General features: G+C 35.6%; 1 protein-coding gene across 1 annotated transcript in view; it reads left to right on the forward strand.

Moving 5' to 3' along the window:
- The window catches only part of dgkaa (diacylglycerol kinase, alpha a), a 28,814-nt gene extending 5,282 nt beyond the window's left edge, over nucleotides 1–23,532 (forward strand). The window contains exons 2-24 of the mRNA XM_079588734.1: nucleotides 6,888–6,986; nucleotides 9,812–9,888; nucleotides 11,405–11,534; nucleotides 12,659–12,733; nucleotides 12,820–12,869; nucleotides 12,989–13,063; nucleotides 13,269–13,385; nucleotides 15,913–16,030; nucleotides 16,254–16,342; nucleotides 16,887–17,006; nucleotides 17,201–17,299; nucleotides 17,860–17,946; nucleotides 18,058–18,131; nucleotides 18,262–18,336; nucleotides 18,546–18,631; nucleotides 18,724–18,813; nucleotides 18,891–19,051; nucleotides 19,219–19,283; nucleotides 20,191–20,281; nucleotides 20,632–20,809; nucleotides 21,497–21,614; nucleotides 21,931–21,991; nucleotides 22,530–23,532. Of these exons, the coding sequence (XP_079444860.1) occupies nucleotides 6,911–6,986; nucleotides 9,812–9,888; nucleotides 11,405–11,534; nucleotides 12,659–12,733; nucleotides 12,820–12,869; nucleotides 12,989–13,063; nucleotides 13,269–13,385; nucleotides 15,913–16,030; nucleotides 16,254–16,342; nucleotides 16,887–17,006; nucleotides 17,201–17,299; nucleotides 17,860–17,946; nucleotides 18,058–18,131; nucleotides 18,262–18,336; nucleotides 18,546–18,631; nucleotides 18,724–18,813; nucleotides 18,891–19,051; nucleotides 19,219–19,283; nucleotides 20,191–20,281; nucleotides 20,632–20,809; nucleotides 21,497–21,614; nucleotides 21,931–21,991; nucleotides 22,530–22,607 (2,190 nt within the window). The 5' untranslated portion in view covers nucleotides 6,888–6,910 and the 3' untranslated portion in view covers nucleotides 22,608–23,532. The remainder of the gene's footprint in view (nucleotides 1–6,887; nucleotides 6,987–9,811; nucleotides 9,889–11,404; nucleotides 11,535–12,658; nucleotides 12,734–12,819; nucleotides 12,870–12,988; nucleotides 13,064–13,268; nucleotides 13,386–15,912; nucleotides 16,031–16,253; nucleotides 16,343–16,886; nucleotides 17,007–17,200; nucleotides 17,300–17,859; nucleotides 17,947–18,057; nucleotides 18,132–18,261; nucleotides 18,337–18,545; nucleotides 18,632–18,723; nucleotides 18,814–18,890; nucleotides 19,052–19,218; nucleotides 19,284–20,190; nucleotides 20,282–20,631; nucleotides 20,810–21,496; nucleotides 21,615–21,930; nucleotides 21,992–22,529) is intronic.
- The last annotated feature ends 303 nt before the right edge of the window (nucleotides 23,533–23,835 follow it).

Genomic DNA, 23,835 nt, shown 5'->3' on the forward strand with positions numbered 1-23,835 from the left:
TGAAACGACTTGATTTGATTTGACTTAATCTAATAAAGTGCAGCTCATAACCAGCAAAACGAGCATTTCCCATTAGAACCATAAGAAAAAATGACAATTATCATTTTTGTCACAAACAATAGTGAAATCAATTATTCTTATTTGTAATTGTCTGATGATTGCCAATATGCAGAACCAATGTTTTTATTTCTATTGTATTATTTCTATTATTTGTTCTATTTTCTCTATTTTACATATTATTTCTATTTTAATCATTTCTAAATAATTAAACTACTAGGATAAACATGTATTATCATTATAACAATAATAATATCAACAACAATAATAATATTTATTTTAAGCCAAATATTTTGCAATTTAAGGGGGCGTTTACACAGCAGTTTTTAACTTACGTAAATGGGAAAAAAATTGTGTTTTGCCCGTTCATTTACACAACAACTGCGTTTTGGGGGCCTGGAAACTTTTGAAAACGGGTTTCAGTGTAAGTTGTGGAAAAAAAGACCGTTATCGTCTCCATGCAAACTACAAAAATGTGAATTTGTGAAAACGGTGACGCTATGTGGATGCGTATTACGTTTTCAGTCATGGGTTTCTTTGCAAAGTGACATCGCCAACTACTGGCCTGGCATGAATAATACAGCGTTTTTAGTCGGTTTCGCTGATCCGTTTGAATGGGGATGGTTTTGATAACGTTGTCGGCTGTAGACAAAAAAACCCGCAAAGGACATTTTTTTCAGTTTTTAGTTCATTGTCGTGTAATTGTACCCTAAATGTTTGCCAACTTTTCACTTGAATATGTTGTTGTGGGTGGATAATGTCTAAATAATAGAGCCCAATTTATCGGTAGATTGAATATTTATGTGTGAATATTGGATTAAGTGTGAATTATCTCTAAATACAAATTAGATTTCCTTAGTATCTAAGTATCTAGTGTCTAATATTTATAATTGTTAAAATCGCATTCATTTTAATACTATACTGTATTGTCTCCTTTATTTTATTTCTTGGAATATATATCATCTCAGATCATTTGAGTTATGAAAGAGCAACCTTTGAGCAATAAAATGAAAGGAATATATGAACTCTTGCAGATACAAAGCAGCAGTTTGACTTGACAGGAGGCAACAGCTTGTACAAACATCAGCACAAAGCTTTAAAAACGATTGTACCTAAATATAGTTTTAAAAGACATTGTTAAGGTAAATAACGTGAACCGCTAATCTTAGATCACTAGAACAGGTGTGTAAGCTCAGCATGTGAGAATCACACACTGTCTTGTCTATGTTGTGTTCTAAGTCCAGCTTTTCTGGTAAAGTGGGTTGGAAATGCAACTTAATGGGCGAGATAGTGAGAGGGGTTGGGCAAATTACTGTTGTAATTTAATTTGTTGGCCTTATGCAACAGTCGTTTACATTTTTGCATGTTTTCTCTTTAAACATGTTGACTTGTTAACAGAGGTTTGCATTGCTGTTGTACAACATTCTTATACTTTTTGTGAGCTCATATTTTAGTAGAATATTTGAACATTTAAAAATGTGTCACAATGCAGGACTATTTAAGTGCACTGCAAAAAAATCTGAAATGTGATTAAAACAACAGGGGGAAAAACGTATTCAGCATTAAATTCCCTTATTTAAATTGTAACTTAAAATATTGATGTTTAATTCAAAACAATTGTCAGCTACCTTACAAATACAGGAAGAGAAAAGCTTGCCACAATGCGCACAATACAAGGGAATCTCTCAGCAACACGAAACTTAACTACTACAAACACCCACTACTTCCTTAATGCTACTGACATTTCTGTAATGCTACTGACATTTTTACCTGCATCGTTTTAAATGGCATAGAGATCAAGATCTAAAGAGACCCATGACTCTCATGCACTTGTGGGGGCTGCCAAGTATAATATTAGAGTTGTAGAACAGTCAAAAAAGATCAAAGATATTTATTTTGTGATAAGGAGCAGCTGACTGTACATTATCCAGTGTATTATGCTGCTAATTACCCAATAACGATATAAACAGACATATTGATTTGAGTTAAAATTATTTTGAATATAAATAGTATATTTATTTTGGTTGTCTGGGACAAAGACTGATTATATAGATTAGCAGACATTATGAAACAAAATTACAAATTAAATCAAGTTTTCGAAATCCATTTAATCAATAATGATATTGGTAACCCTCGTCTATAATGAAAATATATATATATATATATATATATATATATATATATATATATCCACCTTAGCAAATGGAAACATTGGCATTGAATGTGCATCTTTATTGTATAAATGACTGGCAACTGTTTCTGAATATATGAAAACAATTTACGGTTCAAAAGAGTGATGTTATGGTTTATGTCTTGTTTTTGTGGGTGGTCTGTCTCAGAGACAGTGTACTTTGCCGAGCCACAAGGATCCCTACAGCCCGGTGTTTTAATGGACTAAGTGTTTGGTGAGCAGAGATTTGTCTCCCTCCATAAAACAGAGCTATGCATGCAAATAAGTGATGAGAAAGCCCAGAATCAAATTACCACGCTTCTGTGCTCAACCCAAACAATTAGAGATGCAGAGAGAGAGAGAGAGAGAGAGAGAGAGAGAATCCAAGACCTGCAGCCATCAGCTACAGTCTGACTGTTACAACTGGTGTGAAACAAGACCATCAGAAAATATCAAACATGACCATCCTGTTTGTGTTATGCGTACTGTCGTTTGGTTGAATATCATGAAAAACTATTTTCATGTGTCATATTTCAACCTACACTCATAATACTAAATATATATAAAGAAAATAAAGTATATTTTTGCTCCCAATAACAGTTTTTGCATTGTGACATTATGTTCATGACAATTAAACCCCCTTCTCCAAATTGTTTGTAGCCTATAAGAAAAAATCTCATTCTCGTTAATGCGATGTGGGGGAAATAGTTGCACCTTAACAATAAGGTTGCATTTGTTAACATTAGCTAGTTGAACTAACATGAACTAACAATGACAAATACTTCTAAAGCATTTATTAGCATGTTCATTTCAACATTTACTAATAAATTATTAAAACCTGAGCTAACATGAACTAACAATGAACAGTTGTATTTTAATCAGCTAAGGTTAACAAAGATTAATTAATAAATACTTTAGCAAACGTATTGCTTATTGTTAGTTAATATTACGGTAGTTCAGACGTTAACTAATGGAAAAATAATTGTATATTATTTACCTTAAATTACATTTGCAAGTATAATAACAAAGCTGATTTGAATTCATGCTGACTCTGATCTGAAATCTATTTTTCTTGGAAACATTTTTGTTAAGTCCCTCTGTGGTGAAAATCAAGCTTTTAATGTTGTTTATGTCTATGTGGTGTTTTTAATATGCTTTAAGACAAACCATATACAAATGCATAAGCCAACACCATTGATGAGTACCGTATTTTCTCTTTAAAATCTGCATTGAATCAAAGACAATCTCAAAACGTTTAAATATGTAGTTTTGGTGATTTTATGATTTATTTTAGGCGTTTTTTTAGGCGACAGGACTCGAACTCGGGTCGCCCGAAGCACAACGGCTCTACATGTCGGCGCACTTGCCCACGAGTCTATCGCCGCTGACCAAATATGAGTTTTAAGGGATAAAAAGATTGACTACAGGGGGACTTTAACTGTATTACAGTAATGAGAATGAGATTTTCCCACAGATTTTAAATAAGAATAAGAATTTAAAGGGAAAACTTCAACTGACAAAAAGTCAAAATACAAAATATTACCTTGACTTGACATTTCTCCATTTGAATGTAAATCTGCCATTAAAAATGTGATTTAGGAGGTATTATTGGACATTTTATTCAATTACATGACTAATGTACTTTTGTTTCACATGATTTACCTTTTTCAGAAGATTATGAGAGAAGGATAACTTCAGCTTAGAATGTTTACCTCAGGATGTTTGATTTAAATTAATATTTTAGCCACGAAACTCGCATTCTGATTTGTTCGTTCAATGTGATGTTCTCAGCTGATTGATTTTGCCTACTCATTACTATTTCCCTTTATAACACGAAACACCCAAACTAATGCATCTACATGCAATGCAAATTCTTATTAGCCCCCCGTCTCCCCAGCACCACCTGCCTAGATGTGCTACAGGGGTCTCCCTCTCTCTAGTAGCGGCAGCATATTTCCCTTAATTTTATGTTCTGATCATTCAGTACTTGCTCTGCAGCAGCGTACCAGTTCTGCCAATACCAAACCTATACATTCCACTTGCATTAATAAATGAGTTGTCATGACTGAACTATATATCAAGCGTATACATCAGTTCTGGCAGGTCACGTTAGTCAAGCTCGCATCAGCTGACTCTCAGCTGATCCACGTCTAACTATAGGAATATGATGCCTATCACTGTATACATATATAAGCTCCTTCAGTATTACCAGCTGCTATCGTGTTTCTCAGGAGTGAATTACCCTCCTCCATCACCAGCTCCTCCTCTTGTCCAGTCCCCTTGCATCAGAATAAATTCTCGAATTATGTTGTACTTTAAAATCTTGAATTAATTATATTTGCATACATTCAGGTTGGTTCTGTTCTGTTTACCCTAAAGCTGCTCTCCAGCTCTTATCCATGCTATAGGCTCCATGGATGCGCAGGGAGTTCTCGCCCAGAACTGAACCATACCGCCAATCCAAACTACATGCTAATTGTCAATCGTATTTGACAATAGTGGTCCTGAGAAAAATAAATAAATGTCAAATTGAAAATGTATATTTCCTTTTATCTTTCAGAAATGATTGATAAGCCTGTAGTGTGTATGTAAAATTGTCTGTCACCCACCAGCTAGCTTCCGCTGTTAACACGAAAAATGCATTGCTTCTGTTTTCCCAACTTTCTCTCTCTCACACACCCACCCATATATACACGGAATAGACCACACAAACAAAGTTCCTAGGCAACGACACTAACCTTTTGAGGGAATTAACTGAGAACGGTGTGACCCTTTGTTAGCTCACATCACATGAGAGGAGTGGGTGTATGGGCTTCATTCTCTCTGCCGTTTCTGTCGTAACGGAGTTTTGCAGCTCTTACATTCTAGGAAGAATATAAACTCCCATTAAAGTGGATTGTACCCTATTTCAGGCTGACAAACTTTCATTAAGGGTTAGGTTAAGGAACTCCTCCTGATGTTCGGACTAGAGCTTTGCATATGTTTGTTTGTTTGTTGGCTTTAAATATGTGGCTGGTTTTCTTTGTTCAGGATCACTATTATGAAACTTTTACTTCGACTACTATTGTTAGTTCCAAAAAAAGATCTGTAGACGTAACACTAGGTCACCCATTTATTCTCACTGTTTGGCTTCTGTAAAAAAGTTTGAAGAAACCTTAATGAATGTGCATAGGAAGAAAAACTTTAGCCTGGCACTAGCATGCTAATCTCCCTGGACAGGCTTTTTCCTTAATGAGAGTGCTGATCCATTTTCCATTACAGATGAGAGCCAGAAACATAGTGTTTGTGTACAATACACACACAAAAAGAGAGATATTGCGTGTCTCATTTAGCCTTAGGTCCTTAGCTATGTAAACACTTTCATTTTCATTGAACATTTTGTATGTTGAGAATAGTCGTACATCAACAAATAAAATAATATAAGACTCTAACTTTTGTATGTATCATACACAAAAACATAAGATTAATCTTTTAATTGGGAACACAACTTTTTTGGTAGTCGAGACCATGAGCGGTTGTGCGTTTGATGTTTTCTGTTCACATCGTTTTTTTTTTTTTTTGAGCATGTCACAGTGACTATGTAAATTAGGGATTTTATGTGACATGCTCATTTACATAGCCAGGCTGGTATACATTATAGTCAAAAAAACTGTCAGAACAATGTTCATATTATTAATGTATAGATAATATTGCACATTTATAAATAAAATATAAATTAAAATAAATAAATATATAAGTTTGGGGTCTGTAAGATTTTTTTGAATGTTTTTGAAAGAAGAAGTATCTTGTGCTCACCCAGGCTGCATTCATTTGAAACAGTAATATTGTGAAATATTATTACAATTTAAAATAATTGTTTTCTATTTTTATATATTTTAAAATGTAATACTGTGATGTGTGATGCAAAGCTGAATTTTCAGCATCATTACTCCAGTCTTCATGTGATCCTTCAGAAATCATTTTGATATGCTGATTTGGTGCTCAAGTAACATTTATTATTATTATGAATGTTGAAAACATTGTTGTTGTGCTGCTTAATATTTGTAATATTTTTTGTTTAAACAGCATTTATTTAGAATATAAATATTTCTGTAAAAAAGTCTTTACTGTCACTTATGATGAATTTAAGTTTTTTCTTTTTTCTTTAAAAATGCATTATATACTTTTTTTATAATATCCAAAATTAAATCTAAATTCTTGTATAGTGTGACTGTACAGGGCTTTTCTCTGTTCATGCATGGATAAAATCAAGATGTCTTTATTTATCATCACTATAAATTCCTTACAAAATAGAAAAAAAAAGAAGGGCAAATTATTTTGACACATTTACAGTCTTTGCTCAGCCGTAAAAAGAAAAAGTATCATTTTGGACACCAGAAAGTCAAAAGGTGAACTTTGAATTGTTACTTTCTTTTATAAAATGGTTCACCATGTTCATGGAGATTTTTTAGTATCATAAGGTGTGTAACATTATTAATGCAACAATGTTATGAAGCTGACAGCAATGTGCATGCTTTGCATTTCCATAATTGTGTCTACTCTAGGCGTAAAGATTTTCTTTTTGCTTTAAGTGCGTGAAAACTGTATCTAAAGTAAAGATGGATTTGGCTTTTAATCTGTCTGTTTGCCTCTCACCAACCGTTCTCTTTCCCTCTCTCAGTGTTATTCAGAGGCTCTGGCGTGATGTCAAACCCGGGCGATTCAGATGATAGAGAGCTGAGGCCCATAGACTTCATCCAGCTTCAGCAGTACATTGACTGTGAGTCTGTGATGCCCACACATCCCTCCCACTCTCACTAATTGCTCGGCATCATTACAAACCATGAGTCACTCTCAGTTCTTAAGTGCAAAATGACACTGTATTCTAAGGGTCAAAAAAACATGCCAGTCGTGTGCATCCAAGACGTCTGTGAGCCCGGTTTACTTACAGTTTTTCATTTGCTTCAATATTTTACACATGCAACTAGTAGTGGAAAAGACTGATTTGATTTGATTTGATTGACACCATTCAAATATTTATAATGTCACTAAAATAAATGATGTGATTATTAAAAAGAAAATGTGCAAAAATTCACTTTGATAAAAATGAACATTACATTTCTTACTAACATCTCTAACTTAAAAAGGCCATATTATGCTCTTTTACAAAGTCTTGATTTTGTTTTTGGGGTCTACTGGAATAGTTTTAATGCTTGAATGTTCAAAAAATCATTTTTTTTTTTACATATTTTACATTGTTGCAGCACCTCTCATTCCAGTCTGTCCGTAACGCTCTGTTTTGTACTGATCTCTATGAAGCCCCTCCTTCCGAAAAGCACAATGTGATCTGATTGGTCGGGTGCACCAGTGTGTTGTGAATGTGATTGGTCAAGCACTTCAAGTTGGTTTCGTAAATGTCACGCCCCTTACCATAACCACTACTAAGGCTCTGTCCCAAATGGCACATTTCATGTACTTTCGGTCTTGTGGACTTACAATGGCTGCCGCGTGCACGTGTCGGTTAAGCCATTTGCATTTTAGGTTTCAGCCTTTGCGGTCGATATGCGCCCTCGATGCACACTTTTGTCGAGCACGTACTGATGCGAGCTCCGCAACAGACTTCTAGACGACCGTCAAAGCGGCATTACGTCACCAAAGTGTGAACTCGTAGGAAGACCGGCCGCGAGTGTTTAGGGTGCCATGTGGGACAGGGCCTAACGCAACTCAATAAGGCCTTTTTTTCATATACCTTGGACAGTAATTATTTAAATGAGGGATATTGTGACATATATGTCCCCAGAAGAAAACTCAAGATAATAGAGGCGTTACAAGGAGTACAATTCAGTATTAATAATATTCAGCAGTTACCTATTATTAATAATGTTAAAGGCTCATTGCTACTATGCAGTACGTTTTCATGTAGCCTAGGCCTTAATATATTGGATAAAATATTAAATCACTGATATTTTGGTTTGAGTGATGTGACTAGCTTCTACAAAGAAAAACTAGCAATTTACTAATAAATAAAAGCAGGGCTGCCAACTCTCACGCAATTGACACTTTTCGCACACTCTCACGTCACACGTACATTTTCTCACGCGGAGAAAGTGAAGCAAATAGGACACTGAGACCGAAAGACAAGACAGAGCAAGTTACTTTTGATATGAAAGAAATTCTCAGCTCTCAAATTTTTTACATTTTATTACGAAATGCAAACAATAAATACCGTTTTGGCGCTTGTAAATGTGACGTGACAGATCGCTGTAGTGCCTTAGTTCAAGCGTCACGTGAACCGATCATCTCTAACTCTTTACTACTAATTAATAAACATGAATTAACAATAGGTATGTTGAAAGATACAGTACAACTTACCGAAATGTATATGCCTCATACATAATATCGATCAATCAGTGTTATTCAACCTTGGAAAGAAGTCAGTAAAACAGCTGGAGAACAATTAGGCCTATGTCACATAACGTTATTTACCTCAGGAAAGCCTTTTAATGACCATAGCACGTTAGTTGGCTAGAATAATTAGCTATAGAGAGATTTAGCTAAATATGTTCTCATTATATTACTTATTTATTATAGTTTTACTTATTTTACTTTTACTTTATATATCATTCAAATATTATAGCGTTGTTGTTATTATAATAAAAACCTTACTATATTTCATTTGAGTTACTATTTTTAACTGTTAATAATAATACAAGCTGGGCTCTCAAATGTTTACAGCATTAGGTAAGATGTTTTTTTTCTTGAGAAAAATGATCAAGATTGGTATTATAAATACCTAGTAATTTATCCAAATGAATCTATATTGAATCAAGATCGGAATCAAATCACAAGTATTGAATAGAATTTAAATCAAGAAATTTGTGTCAAGCAATAAAAAAACAGTAGCCTATCTGTCATTGTAGCCTACCATGTAAACATTGTACATGTTGTCACTAAACTAAATAAAATGATGTTCAGTTACCAAATGTTTTGATAATCACAATACACTTATTGTGGTTCAAGGTTGTTATTTTTTTTACATCCTCCTTTCCACAATTCTCACTCAAAGCTTAACTCAAAAACTTGGCAAAACTTGGCCCTCATAAAAAGTGTTTTTGTACCTCGTTTGGTAGTATGTGGAGCTAGCAATGCCATGGTCATGGGTTGTATTCCCAGAGAACTCAATATATATACAAACTATAATATATTTTTATTAAAAATTGTGCATTTAAAAAATGTGCATGAAAGAAATATTTTGACAGCATTTTTTGAATGGCGATCAATCTAGTTGTTGCCGTCATGGCCTGTAGTTACAGCATCTGACCAGCATGGGCACAGGCGCATGCTAAGCAGCCAAACTTTGATTGCTCCATCCATGCGTCTCATGCGTGATTGAGGGATTTTAATAGAGTACAGTGTTGTAGGTATTTGCCTAAGTATGTACTGAGTTTCTGCTTAGCTTATTTGTCATGCAGAGTTGATGCAGATACAGTTCATTAAAAGGTGTGATTTCTGTGGTTCATTGTGCCAAAATGTCATCCTGTCAATTTTTTTTCTCTTTCTCTCCATCTCTGCAACCTCCCACTCACCCTTTCTATCTCTCTGCAGACTGCAGTCTAAAAGTAAAAGATGTGTTAAAGGAATTCAATGCAGATGGCAGGTTAGCCAAGTACAGACATGGAGAGGTGAGTGAACTGGCTGCCAGGGGCCAACTGTCAGCACTCTGCTTTTACAGCATCTTAGTCCAATTACCCATGAACAGATCCATCCATCTCTGTAATGTGAATCACTTCACGTCTGGTTAAGCATATCAGAACTCATCCGCTGGACGATTCAACATGTACCTGCTCAGTCATTGAGTGTTGTGTTTACCTCAGTACTGATTTTAGTGGCGTTTCCACACACAAAACTTGTGATGATTTTAAGGTGTTGTGGGTGGTTGCCAGGACATTATTTTTCTGCAGTTCTCAGTGATTTTTTACAGTGTTGCTCTGTGTTTATTAAGGTATCTGTGTGGCCAGAGTCAAATTAGCTCATTATACTATTGTAGGGATTTTTCACCCGTTTTTTTTTTTCGTTTCAACAATTTGGACGATTTAAATAAAATTAGGAATTTCTAAGGCCTTTAAAGGGGGGGTTGATTATGATTTAACTTTTCTAACTTTAGTTAGTGTGTAATTGTTGCTGTTTCATCTCAATTTTTGGCCATATAGATAACAGCATCTGTGCCAAATTGCATATTTTTGCTTAGTTTTGGCCTTTGAATAAAACAGTTTTTTTCTTCCATGAGCTCCATATTCTCCCTATATCATACTATATTGGCCATAAAAGCCTGATGTATCAAATATGATACACGCACATACAACACATATGCACACTTTCTAATTTATTTACTTTAACTGTTCATCCTTGTCCAGAGCATGAAAAGCTATGCGCCCTAACTCTAAGTTTAATGGTTCTAATGACATTTGTAATATATAAACAACAGGAAGTGCAGTGTAAAACGGGAAGACTTTGCTCAGAAGTTGTGGAATTGTAGCTCTAAAAGATTTGCTATTCAGACATGCTCATATATTAGATTTGCTCAGTATACCTGATCTGTGCACTAGTTTTTCAGCTGACTGTGTGCTGACTTGGCTTTCAAACACTTTAAATCAATGTATAAGAGTTCCGTTTCAGTAAATTATGTGTTTGTCTCATTCTGAGCTTTATATCTTGCTTGTTTTGGGGGACTAAAACAAAGTAAACACTGAATTATGTCATGGAAATCTTATGTACTCTATGTCAAAATGGGAAGAGTATTTGTTTTCCTTTTTTTCTCTCCAGATAGAACAGCTGCATCCCGAGGCATTTTAAGTTTGAATACATCTTACTGTTTTTTTTTTCTGTGTTACTAGAACTAGGCCAGGAACAGCAGGCACTGTTAGTAGAACTAGGATTAGGTTTGTAGTGCAGAATCTAATTGGATCTCAATGACATCCCCTTGAGAGAGTTACAGATCATTTTATAACTTTATAAGTTTCCAATAATGTGAAGTTGAACCTTCTGAATGATCACCAAAACATACATTATTAAAAAGCCCAATGATTTATGTGTGTGAATTGTTTGTTTATATTTGTGTATGTGTTCTGCATAAAAGCCTTTAATGTAGCACACTCATCTTTTATTGTTCATAATGATTTATCTTATTCATATTCTCAGTGCATTGATGAGGAAGGTTTCCGGCTCTTCCTGAAGACATATTTGGAGGTGGAGGACTTCCCTACAAATCTGTGCCAGCGGCTATTCAAATCCTTCCAGAACTCAGAGTCGGCAAAATCTGATGAAAAAAGTGGGTCATGTATAAGCTTGTATATGTACATATGGATATACGCTACCGTTCAAAAAATTTGGGGTCAGTTATTTTTTGCAATAACTTTTATTCAGCGAGGCTGGACTGGCCATCTGTCCAGGGTGCTTTCCCCTGCCTCTGGTCTGAGAAACTGGGATATGCTCCAGCCCTATGACCTTAGAAGGTCATGAGAGAGAGAGAGAGCGAGAGAGAGAGAGAGAGAGAGAGAGAGAGATATTCAGCAAGGATGCATTCAATTAAAGAAAAGAAAAAATAACTATATTTATAATGTTTTAAATTCAAACTTTTTTTTAAACTTTCTATTTATCAAATAATTCTGGAAAAAAAATCACAGTTTACACAAAAATATTAAGCAGTTTCTTGAGCAGCTAATCAGCATTTTAGAATGATTTCTGAAGGATATAGTGACACTGAAGACTGGAGTAAATATGCTGAAATGTCAGTTTGATAAATTTAAATATACTCAAAAATAGAAAACAGTTATTTGAAATTGTTATCATATTTCACAATATTACTCTTTTTAGTGTATTTTTGATCAAATAAATGCACGCTTGGTAAAAATAAGAAAATCTTACTGACACCAAACTTTTTAATGATACGGTACGTGTATAGACAAATATGTAAGTGAATCAACAGAATTGGTTGCATTACTGGGAATCATGTTTATTTATTTGAACCCTTTTTATCATATTTGGATTTTTAAATGAATTTGTAATGCTATTAGTTCATTTTGAAAAATGAACTGTCATATCAGGAATTATTCTTGGTGACACTTTATTTTAAGGTGACGTAGGTACACATTACTACATGTACTTACTATAGTAATAACAGTCAATTATGCAGAATTAAAAGTAACTAACCCTAAACCAAATCTTAACCCTAATCATAGCTCTATAACAAGTACATGTAGTTAATTAGTATTACTTGTACTAAGTACAATGTAACTATGTCACCTTTAAATAAAGTAAAACCTTTTAACTCTATAAAAATAATGATTTATTTTAACAACGCTTAAAAAGCCCTGTTTAAAATAATTAAACCAATGAAATAAACTATTTCTAGCACTGTGAATATATATATATATCTTTTTGTTTCTCTCTAAGGGGAAGTCTTTCTGAAGGATGTATCCTGTTATTTCTCTCTCCTGGAAGATGGGCAGCCCAGGGACAAACTTGAATGTAAATCTCAATTTTGTTTTGCCCCTTCAAATATTTAATGATTGTTGACAACTTTACAATACGTGCCCATGTTTTTCCCTTCACAGTTGCCTTTAGACTCTATGACAGAGATGGCAACGGTGTTCTGGACAGTTCGGTGGGTGGTCTTACCCTGAAATATAATCCACTTTCAATTCCTCATTATGTAACTAAATCATCATGCTCAAATTACATCTTTTGGTAATATCTGTAACCAGTCATGTTTCCGTGAAACAGGAAGTGGACCGCATTATTGCCCAGATGATGCATGCAGCAGATTACCTTGGTTGGGATGTGTCTGAACTGAGGCCTGTGAGTTGTATTTTATTTGTGTGTGTGTGTGTAACATTTGCCAAGAAGAAGTGAAATGCCTATGACTTTTTCCATCTTAACCACACCCTGTTGAAGAGACATTCCTCCCTCATATAGCATGAATCAACTTGTCATAGAGCAAAATGAATATTTAGTTACATCATGTACATGTTACAACAGAAATGCACATTGTGATTCTTCTCAGGTGCTGAAGGAAATGATGACAGCGATTGACGCAGATAGCAGTGGAACGGTGTCATTACAGGAATGGGTGGAGGGGGGGATGAATAACGTCCCGCTACTGGTTTTACTGGGACTGAAGGTAGGAAAACACAAGTACAGATTCTCAAACAGTTTCAGATGCAAAGTCATAGAGCTGCGGTGCTATTTTTGGAGTGTACAAGCCTATTCCTCAGATTACACTGCTCAGAAGGAGTGGCAAAAGGGAACAGAGAAAACAATGTAAAAATTTAGTTGAGGTTTGTATTTATTGCGCTCTTTCTATCCGAGGACACATCCGATTCTGTTGTGTCTCTCAGCCTCACAATAGCGTAACAAAGGCCTGCTGACTCTGCACTGGTTTCAGCAACAGTGAGTCAGTGACACTTCTAACACATGCTTGCTTGCTTGCTTGCACGCACGCACACACACTTATACGCACGACCACATGAACATTAGCAGTATTTTTCATTTTATATTTCATTTGATTTACATTTTTATTATTTAAATTTTAATTTATTTGATTCATTTTATTTTATTTATTTTATTATTATGTTTCATTTTATTTATCATCATATTAAAATGATTTCTAAAGGATCATGTTTAATTAATTTGTTTCAACCCTGGTGCATTTAAAACTTTAGGAATTTGTCAGTGATAAACCCATATTGATTTTTCTATTAATCTAAATATTGCAGCACATGCCGGTGGTGGTTCCCGACCAGAAAAAGCACAAACATACTAGCAGAGATCTATGCAAAACAGAAATCCCTTGCATCTCATTAGCACGCCGTGCATTGGATCCACTTTACATAACATCTCACTAAAATAAGCATGCATCTAAAGAAGGCATATATTCAGAATATCCCTGACATGCATCTTTCCACACAAGCCACTTGACAGCTTTAAAATGCAAGTTCAAACTGGCATCCAGCAAGTAACACCAGAGCAGTACCTGGCTTCACACTTCACACCAAGACTCCTCTGTCTGTACAGAGTTAACTGCCATGGCTTAATACATCTTAATATAATTTAAAAAAAATGTTCAACCCTTAAATTCTAAGCTAATGTCACTTTCACACTAGAAATGAATATAAGTGTAATTCACAGTTAAACCACATGCACAGTCAATGTGGAAGTTACGATTACGAGAAATTTGTTGTTAAGACCAACGGTCACAGTCAGCAACTCACAGATCACATAGATTATTTTATTCACAGAAGAGCTAACATGAATTTAGTCATCCTAAACTCATATTCCCGACTGTCTTGCGTTTGTGATCCAGAGCTTAACCGTGTATCAAAGCCAGGGACTTCCCCGTGTGCTATTTCTACCTGCCCAAGCAACACACAAGGGCTAAGCCGAGCCATTGGGCACAGTTACAGCTTGGCTGTGTGGGCTACAGTTTCTGACCTCCTGTTCAGCCGCCTGAAAATCCCGCCTGAGTCATACAAACCAATAATATTATGAATTATTAATAATTCTCTGATGTGACTGCATGAGTCAGTGTCCTTAGCCCACCCTAACCACCTCCAGCTGGCTGTTGAATTGCCAGTAGGTGTAAGATAAGGAAGCAATGTGAAATAAACAAGACGAGTCACTGAAAATGATAAAAAAAACACTTTCCACTGATTACCGTATTTTATTTACGGTTATGTCGTCATCTGTTCCTTTAATAGATGACTACTCTTCATCAAAAAACACCAAAAAGCATCAGAGTAGTTCATGTGACTCATATGCTTTAATTCAAGTCACAAGATAGCATTGAGTAAGGATTTACAAAATGTTCCATCCAGAGTAAGCTACGACTAGTTCATCGAGTTGAACTCAAGAACCAAATCTGTGAATAAACGAGCAGATTCTTTTCATTGAACCAAATGATCCAAATGATTTCATTTTCACAAATCAAACAGATTAGTTCATGAATCCCAAATTGTTCATGAATCGTGACTTACAGTGAAATTTAGCAGAAAGCAGATTTCTGTTGGTCAAAGTGGCGAACCTGCATGTTGCGAAATCTGAGTGGGGAAAACTTTCGCCCTCACGTGAAATTCTCAAGTCAATCGTACAGATTCCTATTGAAATGACTGGATTTCGCTCATGAAACTTCACTGACTATGACAATGTGTTAATATTATCACACCTTTATTGACTCGTTCACAGCAATTCTCAGGTTAACAGTTCACTGAAGGGGGATAATACCGTATCATTGAATAATTACTTTAATTTGGAAGACCTGGAAAAAGTTATATGGAATACTTTTATAGTGTTTTTGTTGTCATTTTTTTAACTATCATTGTTAGACTTTTAAAGTGTGATTTTCTTTATATATATATTTTTTAATAAATATCAACATTTTTGCTCCTCAGAAGAAAGTCAGTCATGCAGGTTTGAAATGACATGAGAGTGAGTGAATTAAGACAGAATTTTGGGGTAAACTTTTCCTTGTCATGGGGCTATATATGTCAGAGCTGTTTCTTTACCTTTTTTTACCTTGTATCTACAGTAACACTCTGGTTAGAGGCACATTAAAGAATGTAAAGCATTAGCCTCATAAAAACATATTTGATTTAGATAATCAAGAAAAACATAACCTGTTCCCTAACATGACATTTTTCCGCTTTCCCAAGATGACCCAGAGAGACGGCCAGCACCTGTGGAGGATGAAACATTTCAACAAGCCTGTGTACTGCAACGTCTGTCAGAATATGTTGCTGGGGCTCCGCAAACAGGGTCTCTGCTGCACCTGTGAGTGGAAGTCTGGGTAATTTGCAAGAAAGGTTCACAGATTGTTTTGCAAATGTAATCAATATTTCCAGACTGCCAATAAAATGTTGAATTGTAACAACTAAAATGCTAAAATTGTCAAGATACAGTCCAGAAATCCAATGTGTATTGTGGTTTATAAACCTAGTGAATCATGTTTAGTTCTGGTCAGTTTGGTATGACAACCATTTGCTATCATACACAGGCTGCAAATACACAGTCCATGGCCGGTGTGCCAATAAAAACCCGGCTCCTTGCACCCGCACATATGTGATGTCAAAGAAAGAGACAGGGGTAAGTACACCTTTTTTCTTTTCTTTTCTTTTTCTAATTTAACTTCAAACCAATACTGTTAAACATCCAAGGAGTGTATGACATAATAACTGTAAATAACATAAAAAGTAAAATGCATACAACAGTTAAAAAATGCATAACAGTATATTGGATCTGTGTATTAGCTCTTAAAGTGACGGCAGCCTAATATTCCTGCTGCTGTCTGTGTTTTTAATGTTAATAAAACAACAAAAGACAAAGAACAGTCACCCTTTGCTCTTGACTGAATAACTGTTTATAACTTTAATCTATGTTTCATGGCTGGTGACTTTTCTTAAGTCACCGGCTTATTTTTTAAGTCACCGTTTTTTTCAACTGAACATTATCCAGGTCCTGTAATGAGGCAGCCTCACTAAGGTCCTTTTATTGTAAATCCGAAATATTGGGCCTAGTGGAGAAGGGACCCTCCTCAAGCATCTCCTATAAGCTTCTTTCTTCTGTACTGCCATCAAGTGGACACTGGAAATGTAAACAGCACATGTGCATCTCATTTGTTTGTATGCAGATTGCGACGCATGACTGGGTGAGTGGAAACTGTGATTCTGGGAAGTGTGACCGGTGTCAGAAGAAGATCAAGAGTTTGCATGGCCTTACTGGGAAACGCTGTGTCTGGTGTCACTCATTGGTGAGATTGGGACTTTCTGAAAAGCTACTAGACATTATACAGTTACTGAAAACGATAGGTTAAAAAAATAAAAAATAAAAAACACTGTTTATAAAATATATCTAAAAGTAGGATGTGCGTCCTAATAAAGCAGGTCAGTTTGTCATATTCACTCTGACTCTAATTTTTCATTACTTTTTACTGTCCTAATTTAGAGACATGATGAGTGTGCAACCCAGGAACCCTTCGAATGTGATTGTGGCCCTTTCAGAGATCATATCTTACCACCATGGGCAATTTATCCAGTCTTCAAGGTAATACAAACAAAAGTCTCTCTGGAAGAAAATTCCATGGATGCAAGTTGCAGGATTTGCAACTGTACTATACAACAAAATACACTCATTTACTACTTATTTAATTAGTTTAATGCTAGGCCAGTGGTTTTCAACCAGGGGCAGGGGCCCACGTGGGGCCCTCAACAAACATCCAAGGGGGCTTGGGGTTTGTCCGTCCTCGGACCACTGTTGGTAAATTCTTACCACTGCTGACCAGGAGCAAACCACAAGCCTTGCCATTTTTTAGATACTCTGACCCAGTTCAAAGGGCAAATAAAAGGTAGAGAACCACTAGACTGTTTTTACCTAAGCGAATTCCAAGACTTCCAAAAATGGATTAAAAATATGTTCCTGGTTTAGATAATAAATATTGCCTGCAAAGCTCCGTGGCTGCACAAAAGCACAACAGCACCATTTGATTATACTAAAAACTACATGAAGAACGTTAAAAGATTAAAGATCGGCTTACATAGAAAACATTAAACACAGATTATTTGTGATTCTCCATTGTACCTTTTGTTCTTTGTTTCCTCACATAGGAGAGGCAAAACTGCGTAAAGAACAGCTGCACATTTTCAGGTGATGACAGTGACCACAACACTACACCTGATGGACAGGTACTACAGGTAAGACACACAATGGACAGTCTTTTGTGTTTCTGTTATCAAACCATGCAGAGACAAGAGGTACTGAATGATGGCAGTGAAACTAAAACACAGCTTCCTGTCCCCAAACAGATAAACCCAATTGCTGACACTCATCCTCTTTTGGTGTTTGTGAATCCTAAAAGCGGCGGTAAACAGGGAGAGAGGTGAGAATACTTCCATCCATCCATTCATCCATCCATCCATCCATCCATCCATCCATCGTTATCTAATTGCCTATGTATGTTAGATATGTGTATTTCACTATTTTTAATCACTAAATATGTGTTTTTACAGAATCCTTCGGAAATTCCAATACTTGTTGAATCCTCGGCAGGTTTATAACCTTTCCAATGGTGGGCCAAGTCCAGGGTAAGGAATTCACTACTATTTTTAGCATACATAAATATTTATTTGTGCCCCTGCATCCGCTTGGTTGAACTTGTGGAAAACAAAACTATTAAAAATGGACTAAAGATGAAAAATGCATGATATCATCCACATTTTAGTTTTATAGATGTGGATGGTCTTAAATTGACTGAAGCTTGTAGAAGCTCAATGATTTTCTGTTTCCAAACCAGGTTATGTTTCTTCAGAAATCTGCAGAACTTTAGAATATTAGTTTGTGGAGGTGATGGCACAGTGGGCTGGATCCTGGACGCTATAGGTTGGTTCAAACATACTTCCTGTGACACTCACAGTGACTTTGTTATGCTCTCATTTCACTTTCAACCAACTGTTCTTTTCAATTCCACAAAGATAAAGCCAACCTGCCAGTGCGCCCCCCAGTGGCCGTGCTTCCTCTTGGGACAGGAAATGATCTTGCACGCTGTCTTCGATGGGGAGGAGGTGAGGACAGAAGCTGAACTTGAAACTTGAACATATGCCTATATGTCTTCGTGTCTCTCACGGTTATGACGCTGTAGGTTATGACGGGGTGGATCTGGGCCGGATCCTGAAGGACATTGAGGGCAGTTCTGTGGTGCAGATGGATCGCTGGAGCATACAGGTTACCCTGGAGGACAGTCAGGAGAGAGGTGATCCTGTTCCCTACGAAATCATCAACAACTATTTCTCCATTGGAGTGGTAAGACACATACAGTACAGCATTCATCTGAAATAGTCTAATACATTACCTGTTAGGTAGTTTCAGGACCCTCATTTTCGTTCTGTGCTTTTCCTGCCAATATAATTATATTTGTATAAAAAAAAAAAAAAGTTTATCATTCTCTGTGTTGGCTGTGTGTGGAACAGGATGCTTCCATTGCTCACCGCTTCCACACCATGAGGGAGAAACATCCACAGAAGTTTAACAGCAGGTGAGCATGTCACACACTAAACCTATTTCTTTACAATATTTTCTTAAAAATAATATTAATAATATACACAAAATCCATCACCTAATTTTAGTATTATGATATACGAAAATAACTCAGTCTTGGCCTTTTATAATTATGCTGTGTTTGTAAACATGGCGTATGTCTAATGTCCATTAAAATGCACATTGGTTCTGAACTGTGGATCTGATGTAAATTTGTAAAAAAAAAAAAATTCATATTTTTCAAAGTTCATATCACTTACAAAAATTATATATGTGTGTGTGTGTGTATTAATGCCTTTATTCAGCAAGGGCACATTCAGATTAATCAAAAGTGACAGCAAAAAACATTACATTGTTAAAAAAATGTAATTAAAAAAAATGCTGCTCTGTTGAACTTTCTTTTCATCAAGGAATCCTAAAAAAATATTTCACAGTTTCCACAAAAATATTAAGTAGCACATAATTTTCAACATTAATAATAAATATTTCTTGAGCACCAAATCAGCATACTAGAATAATTTCTAAAGGATTATATGACATGATGCTGAATATTCAACTTTGTTATCACAGGAATACATTTAATTTAAAACTATATTCAAATAGAAAACAGTTATTTAACATTGTTATCATATTTCACAATATTACTGTTTTACTTATAGCATAAGAGACTTCTGTCAAAAACATAAAAAAATCTTACTGACACATGTAATAGTGTATACATGTAATAGCCTGATTTATTACTTTGTTCTTTTTTTTTATTTTTAAGAAGTTTGCCTTAGCAGCATCCAATTTAATGACCATTTTTGATTTGATATGACCAAAAAACATAAACCATAAAAAAAAAAACTCTTTTGGTCTGCATGAGTTTGTGGCTTCCTCTTCATGCATATATATCTTTCTTTCAGGATGAAGAACAAACTGTGGTATTTTGAATTTGCCACGTCTGAGACAATCTCAGCATCTTGTAAAAAACTCAAGGAGTGTCTCACCATTGAGGTAAGAAAAAAAGAAGAAGATCACACTCCCATGAGAGTTCAAAGAGGTTATTGATCATTCTCTTCCCTTGTGCTGAAAGCCCATCAAAAAGAATCATCTAAAAAGCATGAGCACTGTAAGGGCATTAGAGTGATAACACCTGTTATTAACCTGCTTTTGGTATTAGTCGTCTGTCAGAGCTCAAGCCAGGCCCATTTTAATCTACCAGATCAGGGGCATTCATTCAGAATATGAAGCAAATGCAATTCATTACTTAAAAATCTGCTTATGCACATATTCGCCTTGAAATCATTTTTAAAATGGGAAAAGTAACGGAACTGACCCCAGCGCCTCTGTCTGGCCTTATCCAGTGTTGCGGGACCCAGTTGGATCTCAGTTGTCTTTCTCTGGAGGGAATTGCCGTCCTCAACATTCCCAGCATGCATGGTGGCTCCAACCTGTGGGGTGAAGCCAAAAAAAGTGAAAGAGCGGACCAGGACTTGCCTGAGGTCATAGTAGACCCTGAAGTCTTAAAAGTGAGCCCGCAAGGTACGTTTCATTATATACAGGGAGAAACCTATAAAGCCCCTATTATGCTATTATAAAAATTCCTAATTTTTTATTGGATGTCTCCTACAACATGCATCCAAGGTCAAAAAACACTTTAATTTTCTTATAATATACACTGCAGCATCGCATCTTTTAACCTTCTTTCCGAGAGCCTACTCTACTCTACTCTGATTGGTTAGACGACCCAGACTGATGTGATTGGTGTACAGCGTGTCGGAAACGAAACACTCATTACCATATCTGAATTTCAGCTCCGGAGGCTTTCTCAGCACTCGTATACACAATGATACGAACAGTAATGATTTGGTTTTGCGAACAATGTGGATTTGCTTTCACAGCGCAGGAAAAAAAGTGACTTCACAACATGTTGACAACACTAACCGAACTCTTCCAGGCCTCAGCTACAACTGAAGACCATAGGCTGGCATTATGCTGCAAAATCGTTGTAAACCTACCTTAGTTTGTGCAGGAAGTAAGACTGGAATGACTTTCTTTTGGGTGTCAATAACTCCATTTATTGTGCATTTTGATCTTTGAAACTTCACAGACCTTTTACATTCACAAGCAGCTTACATGACACGAATGAATGGTCATTTCCGAAAAAGCATAATAGGGGCACTGATATGTAGGTTATCCAAAACACTCAAACAGACTGTCTCCAAACAGACATGAGCGATAAACGTGTGGAGTTGGTGGGATTGGAAGGAGCCATTGAGATGGGACAGATATACACAGGGCTGAAGAGCGCAGTCCGGCTTGCCAAAACTTCTCAGATTACCATCAGGTGAGACAAACAGTTACCGCCAAATGTCATCTATGGATGTCTGTGTAAACAAGTCAAGACGTGCTCAGACACGTTCACTGTCAGTCTGCATTCCCTGCATTTACATACTCATTTGCATTTTATTCTCAAGTAAAATGTTCAATTTACATCCCATTAATTCTTTTGTCATTTTTCATTGTTAACCATTCTTGAGTCTTAAGATGTGAATGTGTGTTTAGTCACCCCAAGCAATTGCGCATTATATCATTCACTCATTATTTTTGTTTCTAAAAATTTTACCCAAGTGTTTTATTCAAAAATGCCCACTCATTTATAGGACAAAGAAGCCTTTGCCAATGCAGATAGATGGAGAACCGTGGATGCAGCCACCTTGTACAGTAAGTGTCTACACCACTTTCAAAATACTGCCTTTCTACACAAGAGTCGTTCCAATCTGTTCACTATAAAGATTTATTCAGATTCATACACTGATTTGTTCAGTGACCCTTTCTGCAGATTACATTGTAAGTGGTGAGAAGTGTCTTTTGTGTTTTATGAGTGAGTCATTTGATTCATTCACTCATCCAAAATTCATAAAATGTGCGTTTCTACAAAACTAATAAGCGACATAAACTGTTTAAGCATCATGAGTGTTGTTTCCAAATTATTAAAAAATACAACTATAATTTAATAACCTAAATTTAAGATTTTTAGTGAAGGAGAACTATAAGGATTAGTTCAAAAATACTGAATCCTTCAACTATGAAACATCACTAAAGGCTCGGTTTAAATTTAAGTGACAAATAGTCATCCTAAATGAAACAAAGGATATTTGACTTGTATTTAACCTTTAGTTTGGACAAGTAGAAACATCTCAGCATTAAATGAGATTTAACTTATTGTGTTATTTTAATCTTTTTTATTTTATTTCCTCAGATTCACATCACACATAAGAACCAAGCTAGTATGATGATGGGCCCTCAAGCCAAATCTGGCTTTTTCAACCTGAAATAGAGACCTTCGGGGATGATCCATATCGCTTCAAAACTGTGTGTGCATTAACAAGGACTCTGAAGCCAGTGAAAGTTTAAAGCGATAATGTAAATATTGCAACAAATGTTTACTAAGGTTTTAGCTCTTACTCAAATCCTTGTGTTTTAGGAGATTGTCCTTACATGAGATACAAACTTCTCACTTGCTATCTTAATATCAATTATGCTCTCTTTAAAGAAATGTAGTGCTCTTAAACAGTAGGTCATGCATTCATTTTTGCTGTGATATACATATATAATATGCACAGGTCATTCCAAGTACATATGTTGAATATTTGTTTATGTAGATATACATAAAAATATGCATCACTCCAAAGCATCCAGTGAAGGAAGCTTTGATGCACAGTGACTTTGCTGTAAGATTAGAAACAGATCTGCATTAACTCTGCACTGTGCTTTTTGTTTTTCCTTTCTCAGCTAAGCCTAAATCTTCTGTTGCTACTGCAGTTACTAATCATGAATGTCAAGATTAATCCAAGGTGCCAGTGTGCTCTTTGCCAGAACAATGACTAGATTTAGCAAATCAAAATCTGAAGAGCTTGATTAGACATCTAATTTATTTGCTGTTAAATTGTACACCTAAAATAGTAGGTGTAATATTTAGATAATATATTAAAACAAAGTCCATGGTATGTTAAGTAATTTTATTAGGTTTCATTGTATCAAGAATGTATTGTGTACTGTTTTTGCAACATTTCATACATTTAAATAGTGATAGTTCTCTGTTCTATTCTATTTTCTTCTGATAACTCAATGGACAACATCCTAAAGGTTTTAGATTGCACACATGAATGGCCCTCTGGCAAGCTTTATAATTCTATGTTGTTCCTGAGAATGTAGAGGATCTATTAATTTTGTGAATTTGTCTGAATAAACATTTCAATGTTATATCTCTTCTTTTTTCTTCATTTGCCACAACGTTCATAAGATGTTTTACCGCATATAAGCACTAGAGGGCGCCATCAGTTTAAACATTTTTACACCAGCCTGATCAAGCATCGGGTTCAAGTTCACTTTCTTATAGGCCTACCATTTTTGGGCTACTAAAACAAGTTTTTTTATGTACAGGCCTACACCAAAATACTCAACTGAAACGAGAAAACTATCATACTTAATTATCTTATAATTTCATAAAATAACCAAAATATTATATTAATATCAATATTAAAATGTTCAAATCATTTTTAGTA

This window comes from Phoxinus phoxinus (assembly GCF_949152265.1).
Source record: "Phoxinus phoxinus genome assembly, chromosome: 18".
NCBI classification, from domain to species: domain Eukaryota; kingdom Metazoa; phylum Chordata; class Actinopteri; order Cypriniformes; family Leuciscidae; genus Phoxinus; species Phoxinus phoxinus.